The sequence below is a fragment of the Puma concolor genome, chromosome F2 (assembly GCF_028749965.1).
Source record: "Puma concolor isolate L17-30 chromosome F2, mPumCon1.1.hap2, whole genome shotgun sequence".
In the NCBI taxonomy this organism is placed as follows: Eukaryota; Metazoa; Chordata; class Mammalia; order Carnivora; family Felidae; genus Puma; species Puma concolor.
This window is the reverse complement of record NC_141684.1, coordinates 8,907,395-8,926,135: the sequence shown is the minus strand read 5'-3', so window position 1 is coordinate 8,926,135 and position 18,741 is coordinate 8,907,395. Positions and strand designations below refer to the sequence as shown.

Genomic DNA, 18,741 nt, shown 5'->3' with positions numbered 1-18,741 from the left:
CAGCAAAGGGTTGGAAAGACCCACACGTCGAGACAAGGCACTGGTCAAATAAAGCTGGTGGGATGCTGTGAAACGGGAAGGGAAAAGGGTTCTGTGGACTGACGTTGGAAAGGTCTCCAAGGTAGTTCGTTAAGTGACTAAAGCAAAGTGAGCTACATGCTGTTTCACGTGACTCTTTAAAAGGGAGAAGTAAGAACATATCGATATGTATTTGTATTCCCTACCGTCGGTTGGGTGGTTTTTTTAAGACTCTGTCACAGACTCAAGTGGAAAAGGAAATGAATTTGGAGCAGGGACGGTGCACAGTACGGATCAGCAAATTACGGCCCTCTCCCTATTTGTGTAAATAAAGTTTTATTCGAACACAACAAGCCCATTTGTTCACATATTGTCTATGGCTGCTGTCATAGTGTTACTGTAAAGCTGAGTGGCTGCAGGGTGCCTGGGTGGCTCCGTCGGTTAAGCGTCTGACTTCGGCCCAGGTCATGATCTCGCGGTCCATGAGCTCGAGCCCCGCGTCGGGCTCTGTGCCGACAGCTCGGAGCCTGGAGCCTGCTTCCGAGTCTGTGTCTCCCTCTCTCTTTGTCCCTCCCCCCTTGCACTCTGTCTCCCTCTCTCTCAAAAATAAACATACATTAAAAAAAATCATTTTTAAAAATAGAAAAAAATAAAAAGATGTACCATCACAGGCAGCTACACAGCTCCGTAAGGACGAGGATGTGAATGCAGTTTAAAGTACAGCGTCAACTGGGCAAACGTAAAGGCTTTTCCAGTCCACGCTGGACGGCAAGGGCCTCCGTCTCCAACAGGGAGGTCTCCGCGACGCGAAACGTTTGACCGAAAGGACAAGGTGGATCTGGGCTTTTGCGTTCTTGGACACGTGCAAGTGCACACGCACGCGGGCCCCTGCGCACACGCGTGTGTGTTTGTATTCTGAGTATACGTATGGGTGTGCGTGTAAGGGGAGGTAGCCAGGAGCCCCTCCACTCACCTCCCCTTTCTCCACCAAAGGCTTCACCTCGGCGAGGTCCACATCCTGCAGCTCCCGAGACATGTTCCTGCTGTCACCTGCCTGCAAAGGAACAAAGGGCGTGGGGTCAGCACTTCCTGCTGAGATGGTTCCCGGAAGGAAGCAAATCCGAGGCCGGGGAATGAACCCCGTCCTGCAGCCCTTACCTCCTGCACGCCCATCACAGTCCCAAGGCCCCAAACCCAATGGCCCATGCCACTCTCGCCTCCGGGGCCACGGAGGCAGATTTCCTGGAGCAGGAAACCAAGGCCCATGGACGCGACTACCTTTCTGACAAAATGGACGGACTGCCGTTCAAAGCCAGGTCTTCACATGCAGTCCCCCGGCCCAACCCCCACACCCAGGGCATTCCTCACGGCCTTTTTTTCTTCTTATTATTAAATGGTAATTGACATTCATTTCAGGTATACAACAGAGTAACTGGATACATTAGGAAAGGATCACGACAGGCCTGGTCACCCTACACAGTTATTACAACATCATCGACCGTGTGGCCTATGCCGCTTCAGAAGGTGTGAGCAGTCGGCTCTTTGACGTCGGTCTAAGCGATATCTGGGGGGGTCCCGCTTCAGGCCAGGGCAACAAAAGCAAAAATAAACAACCAGGACTACACCTTGCCGCATTTTAGGGGGCACCCCTCACCGATCCCGAAGTCAGGCAGCCCCAGGTTGACGGCCGAAAAGAGAGAAGGTCCCAGGAGGCTCCCCGTTTGCAAGCTTGGCCTGAGCTTCATCCCCCTTCGTCCTCAGAATAGCCCCAAAGAGGGGGTGGCCAGACAGACATCACCACGCCCACCTGTGTGCGGGGCTCTCTGCTTCGTGCTGGCGAGGACAGGGCCAGGCCGGGGAATACCTCCAGCTCAAGGGGTCTGATGGGACTGAACATTGAGGGGCATTCGGGGGCGGGGGGAGCACTTTCAAGGTAGCAGGGGGTGGGCAAGAGGGGGTGGGAGTGTAGGGTGGGGAGGCAGAAGGTGAGGGGATGGAAGGTGAGAGTGGGGATTGGAGAACAGGTGTGGGGTGGGGGGAAGGGGGAGGGAGAGGGGATGAGAGTAAGGATGAGGAGCAGGGGTGGGAGGAAAAGGATGGAGGAAAGGGTGGGGGCAGGGGTGGGGTGAGGGGGAAGGGGGGAGGGGAGAACAGGGATGGGGAGCAATGGTGGTAGGAGCAGGGGGAAGGGCAGGGGTGAGGGGGATGAAGGGTGAGAACAGGGATGGGAGAAGCAGGATGGGGAGCGGGGGGGGGGGGGGTGAGGGGGCAGGGGGAGGGGGTGAGAGCAGGGATGGGGAGCAGGGGTGGGGGGAAAAGGATGGAGGGAAGGGGGGGCAGGGGTGGGGGCGGGGGGGGCAGGAAGGGTGGGCCAGAAAAGGTCCCTGCCTGGCTCTAACATGGGCAGGTGACCTCCGCAGAGCTAGGCAGGGGCAGGGGCAGAGTCCTGCATGGTGGAAAGCCACCACAATGGAGTCCCTGGGGAGCCAACTTTGGGTGGTGACACGTACTGAGCCTACTTCTGGGAACTTAAGCATTTACTCTTGGAGCTCCGTAATCAGACTAGAAGAACGAAGTGCCCCCAACACCAGGGCGAGGCACAAAGAAGCCAGAATGTGTTCAGGTGCTGCGGGCAGAGGCGGGGGGAGGTGGGAGAAGGTGTAAGTGACGGAGGGCAGTCGGAGGGCCCCCAGGTCACAGCCCAGACCTCCAGAATCGGGAAAGCTGGTGACGACCAGCCTGACCGAAGCCCTCACGTTGCTACTTTCCAGGGTGGGGCCCTGGCCCCCCAGGTGCCCCACACCCCAGAGGTGTAAGGGCCAGAGAGAGAGCGCACGCCTATTAAATCCTCTGAAGCCCCGGCTCCTAGAACCCACGGAGAGTCTCATTGTGAAGCACCTCTCAGAGGTCAGCTGTCAACAGCACCGGGGCCACCCTGCACCCACCCCCCCGTGCCAACACATGGCATTCCGTGGGCGGATCCCCTGGGATGCTCTGGTCTGGGGCCCCAGCACGATTTTCCCCAGTAGATAACCAGCCCCACAAGAATGCCTTTATGCAGCCTTTGGAGTCTATGCTCCAGAACATTCTGAAAACAAAGTCGGTTTTATATTTGTGAGCATTCCTGGACAGCTGCCAGCTCGGAGGCAGGAGGCATGAAAAGCAGAGGTCTGTCGGCCTTGCTAATTCAGCGCGTTCATGGTCCCGAGACCCTGGCCCGTGGGACACCTCGCCTACACAGCCTAAGGAGCCTTCCAGAAGCCCAGGGCTCTGGCAACGCCGGCCTGTCACGCTGAGAGTGTGAGGGGCTCCTTCAGGCAGAGCAGCCCCCCACCTGTGGGCTCCCAGGACAGGGAGCCTAACCGATCTCGTTCCCAAAGCTGGACCACAACTCCCCCGCGGTATACACGAACAGGTTTTATGCAGCTTAACGGTAATGTTTGCATTTAAATTCACTCTTAAATCATCGCTGAACCGCAAGAGTGAAGTGACTTTAAACAAGCCTCCATTTATACGGCCTCAAGCATATGCCATAGTTCCGTCCAGCCTGGTCAGTTCTTGGCTTCCAGATGCTGTGATCACATCGGCATCTCAGCCTCCACCGGCTCCCTCATTCTCTCCCAGAACAGAAGAGAGTTTGATCCCAGCCTGCACGGGTTCCGAACCGTGCTCCGGGTGAAACCTCTTTTACCCCACACCTCCTCCTCCTTCCTGCAACTCAGCTTCCCAGCCCATGTGAGGCGGCAGGTCGAAAACCGGCCGGTCTCTTAAATATCGAGTGTTTGAGAATTACTGCTCTTGAGAGCCCTTGGGGGCCGTGGGGAGGCTCAGGTGGGGCCACTAAGAACTACTGCAGTGTTTCGCGAGAAAACCGGGCAGTTCTGTCCCCCGGGGGGCATTGAGCAATGTCTAGAGACATTTTCGATGGTCACGACGGGGAGATGGTACTGGTATCTTATGGGGAAGGGCCAGGTCCTCTACCGATCATTCTCCAGTGCACAGGACGGCCCCTGCAGCCCAATTATCTGGCCCCGCCTGTCAATAGCGCTGAGGCTGAGACACCCTGGTCTAGACCAAGGAACATCCATAAGTGCCCTGGGACTCTGAAGTCTGCAGGGAGACTGGATAAAGCGGAGGAAGCTTCTAACACCATCTGTGCCAGGCTCAGCCTACCAGGGGCAGAGAGACAGCTGACTGCTTTCAGCCCAATTCTGCTGACTTGGGCCAGTCCAGGGCCAGCCTTCACCCAATTCTCCTTTGCCTGAGCCCAAAAAACTTTTCCCACTTTTCTTCCAGAACCCGTTTTTCTAGAAGAAATTGTACAAGGAAGCTCAACATAGAAAAACAGATCTAGCAAAGACCAACAACAACAAAAAAGCTGACGTGCGCTTTGGATAAAGCCAGGGAAAGGGCCTGACGCCCCCCCCCGGCCGCCCCCCTGTCCTCCCCCAGCCCACCGTGGGCCTCCACCGCCCCATGCCCCCCCATGCCCACCCTCAAACACCATCTGAGCTCCAGGAAGCACAGTTTGAAACAGTGACACATTCAGAGGTTGCTTCCTGTAGGTTCTTGTGTGCCCAGCACTGAGCAAAGTGTGACCGTACCTGTAACGGTTCCGCTGACGAGGCCCTATTGTGTGACAAGTTGGGGACACGGTCGTGAACAAACAGACCCAGCCCTGCCCCACCGAGCTCGCAGTCCTGCTCCCCCCCTAGGCCCAGGCACGGCTGCCCTTTCCCTCCACGAGGCTATGCTCTCCTAGAGTCACAGGGTCCCCCCCCAATGGCCACCACTGTCATCACCTTCACTTTACCAAGGGGGAGGCCAAAGCCCCAGGGGTCGACGGACTGTCCTAAAATGGCACAAAGCCAGTGGCAGGTGGGGTGGCGGGGAGGCAGAAGCCTCTGATGCCCACAATTACCTCTCCACCACCTTCTTCCTAAAACCGTTTCTTCTCAGGGTTCAAATCCACAGCATCCAGACCACACGGCTCATTCAGGAGAGCAGTTCCGGCACATGCTGCTCTGCAGGTGATCGAGATGTTCTTTGCCAGGAGGGAGGGACGGGTGGGGGTCGGGAGGAGGTGGCCTGGTTTGGAGTGCTCTGGCCGGTGCCCCCACCCACCTACCCCTGCCAGGAGCCACCGGGAGCCCACACTCAGGGGTCACTCCCCTCGGGCTCCCCGAGGTCCCGCTTGGTGCTGCAGGGTCCTCCCCGGGCTTGAGGCCGAGGGCTGGACGCCAGGCCCTGCCGGTCTCCACCACCGCCTGGAAAGCCCCTAAACAGAGCGTCAGATTGGAAAGGGCCAAGGCGGTCCTTTGGCAGACAGAGGGACAGGGCAAGGACACCCAGGACACAGTGGGTGGGAGCCCAGCAGTCCAGCCTCCAGCCCTCCAGCCCCACCTTGCATGATGATGGATGTGTGCTACCCACCATCCCTGTCTCCAAGAAGCACAGACAGCCAACCCTCAGGACAGGGAATTCGGCCAGGACGCGTCTCCTTCTGCTAAACACCGCCCCCGCTCAGGGCCCGCGACGGGGCTCCAGGCCACAGCGCCCGCTGCCAGCCCCGTTCACTGAACCGCTTCTTCCTTTTCCACCCGCTCTCCCCAGAAGGAATTCGGAGGAAACCCCCCAGAGACAAGTGAAAGGTCACCGGGAGCTGGGGGCAGAATCATCATGTACTAGCTCTGCAGTCCCCGCCAAGTTCTCTGGCCTCGTAGCCTCAGTTTGCTCGTCTGTGAAATGGGTACAATTCCGGCGCCCAGAAAGTAGCAGGGTGGCTTAAGTTAAATGACGGCACGTAGAATCTGGCACATAGCATAGCAGTCCCCCTTCCCCACCGGGGGGTATGTTCCAAGATCCCCCCTCCCCTGCCCAGGGGACGCCTGGCACCGCAATAGTACCGAACCCTCTACACCCCTTTTGCTCCTACAGACACACACCTGTGATACGGTGCAATGTACGAACTGGGCGTGGTAAGAAATTAACAATAACTAGTAATAAAATAGAGCAACTGTAACAATATACTGCAACAGCTATGTGAGTACGAACTCTCTCTCAAAATATCTTACTGAGCTGCGTCTGCCCTTGCTCTTATGATGACAGAAGGTGGTAAAAGGCCTCCAGGAAGAGATGGAGTGAGGGCAGGGGGCGGGGGGGGGGGGGGGGGGGGGTGACACAGGCGCGGTGACATAGCGTTAGGCTACTGCTGGCCTTCCGACCTTTTGTCAGGGGGAAGATCACCTGCCTCTGGACCTCGGCTGACCGCGCGTAACTGACACCACGGACAAGGGGGTAGCTGCTTAATTCATCAGTGCATTTACTTTTCCCGGTCACCACGGAGACCCGCGGACATCTGGGAGGACCCAGCCTATGTGTTCTACGCCCGTCAGGCCCAGAGCAGGCCCAGCAGGGAGGGGGACCTCACGAAGTGCAGCAAGTGCCACGTGGGTTTCCAGCGATCAGACCCAATGCACCACCACGGACGTCTCCCCTCCGTCAGCAACGTCCGTCAATGAGTAACGACAGCCCAAGGAAAGCTGGGCGAATACCTTTCCGGTTCGATAGACCCAGAAGACAGTCAGCAATTAGTTGGACCTCGTGGGCTCCGAGGGAAGCCAAGACTGGCATTGGCCCAGAGGAGGGAAGAACATGACCCCGGGGGGCCTGGGAGGGCAGTGGACAGAGGCCATGTCAGGCAATGTGAGGCCTCGAGAGAATTGTTAACCAGTCACGGGGGCAGTGAAGGGACACACAGAGCCCGTGACTCTCGAAAGCCTTGACGGGGCAGCGGGAGCACTGGCTTAGGAGTCAGGGCACAGAAACCCGCCTCTCTATGGCCTCGTGACTTTGGCCAAGTCATCCATCCATTCCTTTCTGGGGCCCTCGGCTTCCCCACCTGCAAAATACGCAGGACGCACTCTACACGCATCATGTGGTCCGAGAGGGGAACCCAGGTGGGAACCTGTGCTACACAGAGACAAAACGGTCCTGTCTGGATCCGCCCGGGGAACCTGGAAGTCCCTGTCCTCCTAGCCTCAGACCCCTCCCTGTCTGAAAGACCTGGGCCCCCCCCCCCATCTCCGATTCTCCTCCAGCTCTGATTCTCTGCCCAGGGGGAGCCATCCACACACACAGTATTGAGCAAGTTCTCCTGGGCCCCCAGAACTCCCACAAGATGGGGCAGAGGGGGTGTCCGGCATGGAAACATCCATGATGTATTCCGGGACCTCCAGGATGCACCCAGCCCAGCCAGGGCGGCCACAGGGAGGCCACAGAGAAACCCCACGCGGACACACCAAGAATGACGTCTATGGTGTTCACTGGAGGCCAAAGTCCATACTTCCTCTGAACTTCACGGGACCCATGGCACCATCATGCTCATCATTTGACAGATGGGGAAACTGAGGCACGGGGAGGGTCAGAAATGTGCCCCAAGTCACCAAGCAACAAGCCAGCACAGGTTAAAGGGGAAAGTTGACCTTGAAGTCAACTTGGCCTAAATACGCAGGAATACTGTGCACCCACCCTTTGTCCAGGCAAGACGTCCTAAGGATGAACTGGGAGGCTTTTCTTATGGGATCGGCCGAGGGAGTCATGAGCTTCTCCTCCACCTGCACAGTCCCACAGCGAGCCCCGATGAGTGGCCCGGGCTCTGGACGGAGTCCGTGCCCTAGACCTTCCTACTCTCCCTCACAACCCCCAGAAAGCCTTCCGTTTTAGCTCTCCCCCAGGAGCCTTGCTGATTCGGCCATTCTGATACTTTGAAACAGTGTTCGCTTCACTGTTCTATTTGTTGCTCACGGAGGTCCCTGGCAGAAGGTGGATATTGTCACCCCAGCTTACAGAGGGGTAGCCTGAGGCGCCAAAGCAAAGGCCCGCATGACTTCCTAAAGGCCGGCACCCACTCTTTCCACGTGGGTGCAAGTGTGGGGGGCAGGGGCGGGCAGACAGCGGGCTCCCGGAGGCCTGTAGTGAAGCAGAGAAAGAGGCCGACCAGGGGGGAGCGTTCGCACGCTTGCATCGATTCGGAATGTCAGCAACTGGCCCAGATTTTGTCCCCTCCATAACACGCCTGGTTTCAAAGCCACATGAAAGTGGTGTTCTTTCCAGCACACTGGGCTCTTTATAGGACAGAATTTAAAAGGGGGGCGGGGGGGGTGGAAATCAATGTGTGCTGCTGCTGTTAGGCACAGCATCTTCCCCGACTACTGCAATTCCCGAAGGTTCCAGAGAACAGACTCATGCCTGCATTAACCTCAAGGAAAGCAGCCTTGGGGTATGCCTTGGAAACCGCTGCCTCACTGTGCATACTGTTCTTTCTTGCCAGAGAGGTTTTGATATCAACCTACAAGGCAGTTCACGGGTCCTCTTGAGATTTTCTGGACCTTTTGAAACCCAAGGCTCTGGGGAGGGTGAAGAAGTTGGTGGCCTTAACTCTCCATGCTCTTCTTATGTAATCAACCTAGTAAGTGACACGGATGGACTTCCTGAAGCCTCAAGAGAGCTCTCCAGTTTAGGGGAACAGAAGTCGAGAACAGGGTTCTCAAAGTCAATAAAAGGGTTCAACTGCCATGCGGAGGAGAGAGCCAGTCTAGGAATTCCTGGAGGGCCCCTTCCTGCTCCGCATGGAGCCCGAAACTCAGCAGGCATTCAAGGAATCCTTTGATACCGAAAACAAAAACAAAAACAAAAACAAAAACAAAAAAAGGAATCTCCCCAAACAAGGCAAACCCCTGCTGCACTCACTCCACAGGTACCGGGGCCAGAGCTGAAGTGGGACCTCCTCTCTGGGTTCAACCAGAGCACAGAACTAGCCAGAGGGTCCAGGACATAGAGCAGGAAGAGGGAGGGGTTCGCAATCCAGCGGCACCCACCCCCTCTCTGCAACACCCCCCGGGGATCATCCCGAAGGTTGTCAGTAGAATTTTGGCAGCCCGATAAATTTGCTTGGTAGAGAGAAGACCGTCTGCGGGGACAAGCAGAACAATGGCAAGTCCAAAGGAGGACACTGGTAGGATTCAAGGATTCTTCTGCAAATCTGAGGGACAAGCTGCACCGGATGGTCCGTGAGATAATTTGTCGAACGCACACCAACGGAACCAATGCCAGCACAGGGCAAGGATGTAGATTCCTCCCACAAAACCCTTTGTTCCAGAGATGGCATGATGGCCACACACACAGGATCCTTCCCCAAAATGGTCTCGCTGCTTCTACACTCTGGATGGCCTTCCAATCTTTCCTACACCAAGACGGCCCAAGTTATTTCCTTAAGAAATGGAGGGCTTCTTCTGATCAACATTAAGTGCCTACTAAGTCTGCAGGAAAAAGGTAAGCAGACTCAGCCCAGAATGATCCAAGGAGGGCACCACCCCAGCATGCCAGCCTGCCTGGAGGGGAAAGCCAGGGAGGGCGTTCTGGAGAAAAGGAGGCAAGTTCAATGCTTAGAAAGAGAGAGGAGAGGAAGCCAGGGTTCCTAGCTGGGAGTCCGCAGAATTGAATACCTGTTAAGACTGCTGCTCAAACACACATGTGGGTGGTGCCCAGAGAGCTGCTCAGAATCTTCTCAAAGCCAAGGGAATAAAGCTAGGATTAGATGGGGAGCAGGATGGAGTCCTGGCCCCCATCCATCTCTCCAAGCAGAGCTGAACACAGGTGTAAACATCCCCACGTATACTGAGGTTGCCACAGACTTAAGAGAGAAAAACTATAAAACAAAAGATGAACTCCTGAGCAGGCCATTCAAGGCCCCCCAGACGGCTAATGAGCCTCATCTCCTATAGGCTCAGCTGGAGGAACACCCTGTTAGACTGGAAAAGCCTAGAGGCAGAGCCCCAGCAGGTAGGGGGCGGGCAGGTCTTTAGTAAATGTAAGATGGCAAGGCAAAGATTGGATCACAGAAAGGTCCCTTCATGGACCTGAATTTGTAATCTGTTCCTTTCTGTCATGCCAAATCGGACCCCCCAGATTTCCCTCATCTCTCTCAACACCCACCCTGGAGAACTGGGCTCCACACGCACCCAAAGTGCCCCAGTCCCTCCGCGCACCCACCTCCAATCAGCCTGGGCTGGTGCGGGAGGAGGCCAAGAGAGTATCAGGAAACTCACCTCCAGCTCTGCAGCAGACGCTGCCTTTCGTCCATCTCTGGTCTCCAAATGGAAACAGAAAGAACAAGCAGACAGGCAGGCCTGGGCCCCGACTGAGATCAGGGAGGTAGGAAGGGCAGCATGAAACAAATCCAGAAAGCCAAGTACATGCTTCAAAAACAGGTCCAGAAGGGTCTGGGTGGGAAAGGTCGACACTGGTAGGGGAAAGATCCAGGGCAGCTCACCTGGAACAGGACCCCACTCGCTTGATTCGAGACACACGAGTCACCTGCCCAACCCTCAGTTTTCTGACCTGAGAAATGGCAAGAATGTCTCCCATCTTTCAACTGAATGAGGTGATAACACTGAAACCACAAGGCACCTTAGCCAGGTAAGGGCTGTTTACGGAGCCCCCCCCCCCCCTCCGGTCTGGTAACACAGGAGCAGGGGACACGTGGCCTCTCCTTTCCTTTCCCTCTCGCCCATCGCTCTGGAGCAGACGTCCTCAACCCTGGCTACCTTCGTTACGCCCTCCCTCTAATCCAGCGCAGGGAACTTGGAAACGGTGCAGATTCCTGGCCCCTCCCAAACTCGCAGGGCCTGGAAATCTGCATTTCAGACAAGGTTCTCATCACATTTTTTTTTTAATTTTTTTTTCAATGTTTTTATTTATTTTGGGGACAGAGAGAGACAGAGCATGAACGGGGGAGGGGCAGAGAGAGAGGGAGACACAGAATCGGAAACAGGCTCCAGGCTCCGAGCCATCAGCCCAGAGCCCGACACGGGGCTCGAACTCACGGAGCGCAAGATCGTGACCTGGCTGAAGTCGGACGCTTAACCGACTGCGCCACCCAGGCGCCCCTCATCACATTTTTATGCAGTCTGCAGAAGCTTAGTTTTTTTTTTTTTTTGGAAGAGCTTCAAGAAGCAAAACATGAGTTGAGCACTTGGAGGCACTTTCACTGGCATGGGTAAGCTTGGGACAAAAGTCCCGGACACTGATTGCCAAGGAAATGCCTTGAGAAATGTCATTTGTGGATATCGTCAACAGCAAACACCTACATGGCGTTCCCATGTGCCCGGCACTACTCTCAGCTGTGTATGTGGATTAACTCCATTAACATTTACAGGTCTCCACTAGCCGTGGTCTGTCATTCCCACAAACCGGAGAGGAAACTGAGGCAGGGAGCTCCTGTCTGCATCTCTGGACCTTTCATTCCAGCTTTTCCCGGTCACCCCAACATACTGTCGTGAAAAAGAACAGACGCTTGGGAGTCTGGCTCTCTGGGTCCAAAGCCTGCCTCTCCCACTTTCAGCCAGGTGGCCGCAAACAAGTCCCTTAAACTCTCTGAGCCTCATTTCTCTGATCTACTCAGTGGAGCCAATACAGCTCAGGCAGAACTCTCCCAGGGACGAAAGGGAAAGCAGGGATGCAGCGGAGGGCTAGGAGAGAGAGAGAGAGAGAGAGAGAGAGAGAGAGAGAGAGAGGGAGCCCTGCCCCTCTACCCCCTCCCAGCCTGAGTCAGGCCTCCTCCCCACCAGAGTCTTAGATGCTGAGTCATCATCCTGGCTTCCTTTCCCCGAGGCACAGCCACTTTGAGTCACGCCTTGGATGGGATTCTCCAGAGGTGGGTCCCAAGAAAGAAGTGCAGCTTTGGGCCACCAGGAAAACACAATGCCGTCTTTCTTCCCCATCCACGCCAAGGCAAGCTCAGGCCAGGAAGTTTCATGAGCCTGGTGGGGCGGGGAGGAGCCCCCAGCACTGTTCAGATCTAAGGTCCAACCTGGAGGGGGCAGCCAGAATCCAGCGGGAGCCCTTGCAAACTAGTCTGATTCTGCTAAGCTCTCAAGAACAATCTGATTTACACTAAATAAATAAAGGATGACCACGTTCCGCCCGGAAAGCTTCCTCGCCAGAAACTCAGTGAGGATCCTATTGATTTCCTCCCCGCTCACAGCAGAGGGGCAAACATCAAGACCAAGAACCCCTTTCACCACCTTCAGTCCCAACCAGAGGGGTCTGGAAGGTGAAGTTCCAGCTCTGGCTAAGCCTTGACAAGCCATACCCTATCTCTGGGCCTCAGTTTCCATCTGTAAAACGGGCAGAAGTTGGATGAGGAACTTGTGTGGGTTTTTCATTCCATTCCAAATTATCAGACCGACAGTTAGTAATCCTGAATTTGCATGTCGTGCCTGGAGATCTCCCTCTGGGGGAGAGAAGACCCCCAAACAGGTGCTCCAAGGTCTCTCTGCAAAGCCAAATCCAACACGGCCACCCCAAAGGTCAGTTGCCTGCTTGGGACCCCACCCGGGATATTAGAGGGGAATGGGGCAGAGGGAAGGAGCCACTCAATTCATTCAGTGCATGGATTCGAACCCCTCTCAAGTGCCAGGTATCAGGTTGCAGGGCGAGGGAGGCAAAGCCTTCCTTCTCAGCCTCTTGTGGGGGACAAAGTCCCACAAAACTAAGAAGTCACAGGTGAGGGCATTTTATAGGTTTGACTCCTCACACCAGGGCAGGGTCCCTCTGGCAGTTCCCCCTCCACTTGGGGGATCACCTCTACCTCCCTGTCACCACTCCCCCCCCCCCCCCCCCGTGCCAGGTGCTACATCAGCACTTCCCCCCCTTTCCCTGCACCTGTCCCCGCAGTGGGTGAACCCCTTGCAAACAGGTGCTGGGATGTGCTCTCTCTGTACCTTGCTTACTTCAGTTCACATTAGCGAAAGCCGGTACCGACGCCGAATTTCGGGACAGGAGGCACGGCTGGAGGGTTTGCGGGGACACTGCATTTTCACAGCGAGAACACAGGTCTGTATTTAGATATCTTGCTCATTTGAGAACAGTAAGTGTGGCCGATGGACGCGACGAAGAGAATAAAGCTCTCCAGTGTGGCCACGGGCTGAACTCTCTTTGAGTCTTCAATCTTTCCCCAGGAACTTAAAGGAAGCGGACAAATCCAAGTGGCCAGAACATCTGTGAGGAAGGGCTGAGCCTGGGCCCTCCCCCACTGGCTGCCAGGCACCTCCCTCTTCCCAGCCACAGACGGGTGCTGCCGCTGACCCACAGGGACATCTGACAGCAGAGGCGACAGACGGGAAAATTCCGGGGGGGGGGGGCGGGGGCGACGGGGGGCGGGTAAGGAAAGGATCCACTAAATCCGGGCTTCAGTCACTAAAGCGACGGAGGCGGTTTGTCGCCCCCCACCCCACCCCACCCCCGGCCCACCTCGCTCGTCACGCCCTGCCCTCCCGGCCCCAGGCTGGATCAGGGACCGCGGATCTCCTGGGAACGTCGGAGCAACTCCAGCTGCTCTTCCCCGCGGAGGGCCGGAGAGGCGGGTCCCGGAGGCTGGGAGACCAGGCGAGCGGGGGAGGTGGGCGGAGGCGAAAATGACGCCACCCGCAGTCCCGGCCAGCGCTGGGCCGCCACTTGCCCACACGACCCCTCTGGAGCAGGCCACCTCTCCCGCGCAGCCACAGCGCCAACCCCGGGCCACCTCGGGGTGCGCACCCGGCCCAGCGGCGCTGGCGGACCCGGGCTCCCGCGCGTACGGCACGCGTCGAGATACACTCGGACCCTCCCCCTCCCATCACACGCGCACACACCCCACCCAGGCTTCGAGGCGGAATCGGCCCCCGCCCCTCGGATGCAAATCGGTTCGCGGCGCAGTCTGGAAACCAGACACACCCACGGCCCCCTTTCCAGCCTCAGCTCGAGCGGTCCCTACCAGCCTCCTTTCTACACACGCGCGCTCAAGCCCTCCTTCCCCAGACACCCCACTCCGAGGACACACCCCGCCCCAACACACACACACACACGCGCGCGCGCGCGCGCACACACACACACACACACACACACGCACTCTCCCAGGCCCTCCTCCGGCTCCCCCTTCCAGCGCGCCCTCAGGCCTGCGACGCCAGCCGTGACTCCGGGGTGCCTTTGGGAAGCGCGATCAAGGTGTTCCCCGGCCGGCCCTCCAGCCGTCCCCGACCCTCAGGATCCCACTTTCCCGGCTGGGGAAAGGTGGGCGGGGATCTTTTTTCCTCCTCTTCGCTAACCGACCCCTCCACTCCAGCGGCGGCCGCGCCCCAAAGCCCCTCCTTGCGCCCCGCGCCGCAGGGTCGCCACGCACTTGCCGCTCGGGGGCCACAAAGGGCGGTCCAGGGGCTGCGGCGGCACCCGTGGGCGATCGACGCCTCCCTGCCCCGCAGGAAGAGGGTGTCGGGCTTACCCAAGGTACAGGGAGGAAGGCAAGAGAGGCCGGAGCTCGGCTGGAGGCGCGGCGGCCAGCGGGCGCGGAGGAGAGCGGTGAGGCTGTGCGTGCGCTCCGGCGTCCGAGCGGCGAGCCGGGCTGGGTTTGTTTATGCCCGAGCGGAGAGCGACTTTATACGCGCCGCGGCCCCGCCCCCGCGCTCGCCCCGCCCCTCCCGGGCCCGCACACCGCGGGGACACACCCCTCGCCGCCCCCTCCTCCCCGGCGCTCCTCCCGCTCCCGCCAGTGAGCCCGGCCCGGCTGGGCTGGGGCAGAGCGCGGCGGGCGCCCGCCAGAACCCGCTGCCTGTTGCGCAAGCCTTTGTAGGGGCGCGGCGGGGAGGGCCCTCCCGGGCCGGGCTGCGGTTCGGCTCGGCGGTCGCGTCTCTCGCCCAGAAAGCCAGGGCCTCCGCGTGTGCCGCGGGCGCGTGTGCACGGGGTCGGAGGGGGGGGAGCGTTTGTGTGCTCGCGCGTGGCCACGTGCACGCTCGTGCCTGTGCGTGTGGATTTCCGTGTGTCTCCGTGTGACCGAACGGCCCCCTCGGTGTCTGGGAGTTTCTTCCGCTGAGTCCCATTGCGCCACGCCCTGACATCCCTTGTGGGCTGCTCCCCACTTCCTCCCAGCGAGTCTCGAGGTCTTAGCTCCGAGCCCCATTTAACCGCCTTCCCGAGGCTGCCTCCTAGGCTTCCCCTCGACCAGCTGCCAGCGGCTGTCCCTCCATGTCCCCCTGTTGGCTTGTCTCTCCCCTGAAATCCTAGCTCCCGCTGAATCTCATCCGTCTGGTTCACCCCATCCCACCTGATCTGCGAGCCGAGCAGCCCCTGCTTCTGCCCCTCCCCAGTTCTAAGCCCACCAGTCCCACTAGTTTCCAGCCCTTGGCCTTCTCCCCGCCCCTGGGAGCCGTGGCTGGGAGGGTCCTCACCCCTTCCTCTTCTGCTTCCCAGTACTTGACCCCGAGCACCCTTTCCACCCTTAGCTGTCCTTCTCCCGTGCCTTGTTTCTGTTTGAAGATGGTCTCCGTGTTCTCAACCCTCGCTGCGTATGAGAATCCCCGGAGGAACTTATTTTTGAAAGGGGCCTGCCTGGGCCCCGTCCTAGACCAGATTAATCAGAAGGTTAGGGAGCTCTCCAGGTAGTTCTAAGGTGCAGCCAGGTGAGAACCACTGGACTGGAAGAACACCATTTTATAAGTAAAGGAAGACCCTGTCACTGTCCCCAGGCCCCTGCCAGGCCTTGTATTTGCAGGCTCCAGTCTCTTTCCCCCGCCTTATCGCTTCTGGCTGATGATAAACCCACTCCCTCCACCTGCCGGTGCTTTGTTCAAGCCAAGGGACCTGGCTCCCTGTGCATCCCGTCTGCCTCCATACTCCCTGACATTTACTTCTCCTGTTACTCCACAAATATTTATCGAGCCACTGCAGTGAGCCGGGGTCTGTGCTCAGCCACGGGGGGGAAAGGACTGAAAAGGCAAAGTTCTTTCCCTCAGGGGCGCGGCACAGGAGACCGAGTCTCTGTTTCCCCATCCATGCAACAAAAAGGCTACACTGAGCCCATTCATTCAGTACCCGGATCAAGCCCCTACCATGCCCAGGCACAGTCTTAGACCCTTGCAGATATGGTCGTGAACGGAAATCTGCCTCCTCCGAAGCCACCCTGCTATTTGAAGACCTTCCCAGATCTAGCAGTGTTTTTACCCAACTCACATGCATCCATTTTCCCTTACCTCCTCTTTTGGCTTTCAACAAACATTTATTGAGCACCCGTGGTTTGTCACCTGCCTCTGGATACAGAGTCCAGTTTAAAACTATGGAGGAGCCTGCCTACTCCTTCGATGACAGATTATAACACTAGTATGTGTGCTGAAGGAGGGCATTTGGCCAAGAGAGGCCCTTTCCTGCCCCTGTGAGGAAGTCTTTGGGACGGTGCACACAGAGCAACCCAGACCTGCAGCCAGACGCCCCAAAGTTGCTCTATGGGAACCCCAACTTTCCAGAAGGTAGTGAGCAGGAGAACAAATTCAGGGACAGGGGAGGGAAGGCACCAAGGGCATAGAGAGGAGAAGAAGAGCGAGGGAGGAGAGAGAAAGAGGGAGACACAGAATCCGAAGCGGGCTCCAGGCTCCGAGCTGTCAGCACAGAGCCCGACGCGGGGCTCGAACTCGGCGACCGTGAGATCGTGACCTGAGCCGAAGTTGGACGCTCAACCGACTGAGCCACCCAGGCGCCCCAGAGCTGAGGCGTTCTAAAACGAGGTCGAAAGGCGATGATTGCAGAGTCCAAACCCGCTGGATCCCACACTCCCTGTCCCATAGACCCAACACAGCCAGCTCCCTCAAGGTGGCCACACTATAGGAAATACGGACTTTGGCTCAAGTCCGGTCGCACACGGGAGTAGAAGATGCCCATCCTACAGAGTGCGCCTGGGAGCCCAGAGCTGCCCACACCCCCACATCCCCCAGCCCGGACCAGCTGAGGCAGCAGAAGCCCTTGGAGCCAAATGTGGGTGCAATTGAGTTGAGCTGTTTAAATTATTTCTCTTTCTCGCTGGTCAGCAATAGAATTAGATTTGCTTAGTAAATGCGTGTGTGCTGCAAATCCGTCACAGGATGAGATTGGAGTTTCTGGACTAATGTCCTCTGGAAATTTCTGTTCAGCAACACCTTCAGTTTTATCACAGAATATCTGGACGAAAAGGACCTTAGGGCTCACCTGTTCCCCACCCTCTTTCTTGGAAGGTAATGGTACTCGGGGTTGAGAGAGACCCGAGAGAAAGCTGGAGTTCAGGAGAATAACACCTGGTTCCCATAGGGGCTGTGACACCTGGGCAGTTACCCCACCTCCCTGCACCTCCGTCCCCTCCGCGTGCACGGAGAACAAACGGGTGAGAGAAGCCATCTGACCTTTCCATCACGATGTATAAGCCTGACGTCGTGGTGCCATATTTCTTTCCTGCTGGGATGAGGAAATGTCCCTGAAAAGCCAGCATCCCCCAGCTCCATGAATTGCAGTGGATGTGTACTCCTTGATTAGAATGATCTGGAAGGGAGGGAGCTAGGGATTCCAGAGTACTGCCCCCCCCCCATCCTCCGGAATCCCTAGCTCCCTCCCTTCCAGATCATTCTAATCAAGGAGTACACATTCACTGCAATTCGTGACCCTTTCTAGTGTCCCAGTTGCCCTCTGGTTCCTGTAGCCCCACTCCTCTCCCCGCTTCCTCCATGGAATTACTCTAACCAGGTGTCTAGGCACAGGCCTCCACCTCCTTCAGTCCCTTTCCCTTTATTTTTTTCAACATTTATTTATTTTTGGGACAGAGAGAGACAGAGCATGAACGGGGGAGGGGCAGAGAGAGAGGGAGACACAGAATCGGAAACAGGCTCCAGGCTCCGAGCCATCAGCCCAGAGCCTGACGCGGGGCTCGAACTCACGGACCGCGAGATCGCGAGATCCCAGGAGATCGTGACCTGGCTGAAGTAGGACGCTTAACCGACTGCGCCACCCAGGCGCCCCAAATTTTTTTTTTTCAACTTTTTTAATTTATTTTTGGGACAGAGTTTTTTATTTATTTTTGGGACAGAGAGAGACAGAGCATGAACGGGGGAGGGGCAGAGAGAGAGGGAGACACAGAATCGGAAACAGGCTCCAGGCTCCGAGCCATCCGCCCAGAGCCCGACGCGGGGCTCGAACTCCCGGACCGCGAGATCGTGACCTGACTAAAGTCGGACGCTTAACCGACTGCGCCACCCAGGCGCCCCTATTTTTAAGGCTTTAATTTATCAAGTTCCTGGCCAAACAGTTCTGCAAATCTTGTTAGGAAAAACAATAGCTTTCCCCACCCCCTCCCGGCGGCCTCACCACTCACAAGCTCTACACCCCTGGGCAAGTGCTTTGATTTCCTGCCTCAGCCTCCTCATCAAAAGAAAAAAGAACCAAAAAAAACAAAAAAACAAGCAAACAGGGGCGCCTGGATGGCTCAATCAGTTAAGCATCTGACTCTCTGACTCTTGATTTTGGCTCAGGTCATGATCTCAGAGTCCTGAGATCAAGCCTGACCATGTCAGACTCCGTGCTGAGCGTGAAGCCTGCTGAATATTCTTTTTCTACCTCTCTCTCTCTCTCTCTCTCTCTCTCTCCCTCCTCTGCTCACTGTGGCTCGCTCTCTAAAAAAATAAATAAAATAAAATAAAATAAAATAAAATAAAATAAAATAAAATAAAATACAACCCACATAATAGTAGAGTAATAATAGAATTAACTCCTAGGGTCACTGTGAGCGATATAGGAGTTAACACATGTAAAGTGCCTAGAACAGTGTCTGAATATAAAAAGCTCTTGATAAACTGTTAGCAGACTCCATCATCGCCACCGCCGCCCCTGGCATCT

General features: G+C 56.9%; 1 protein-coding gene across 3 annotated transcripts in view; it reads right to left on the bottom strand.

The window, feature by feature from the left end:
* NDRG1 (N-myc downstream regulated 1) overlaps nucleotides 1–14,480 on the bottom strand; it is a 55,689-nt gene extending 41,209 nt beyond the window's left edge. Inside the window, exons 1-2 of one of the 3 annotated variants that reach the window (XM_086695329.1) lie at nucleotides 14,339–14,480; nucleotides 992–1,072 (exon numbers count right to left, since the gene is read on the bottom strand). In XM_086695329.1, the coding sequence (XP_086551455.1) occupies nucleotides 992–1,054 (63 nt within the window). In that variant the 5' untranslated portion in view covers nucleotides 1,055–1,072; nucleotides 14,339–14,480. Of the gene's footprint in view, nucleotides 1–991; nucleotides 1,073–12,803; nucleotides 13,032–14,338 lie in introns of those variants that run through there. The other 2 variants (XM_086695328.1, XM_086695330.1) reach the window with 2 other exon arrangements.
* Between the last annotated feature and the right edge of the window lie 4,261 nt (nucleotides 14,481–18,741).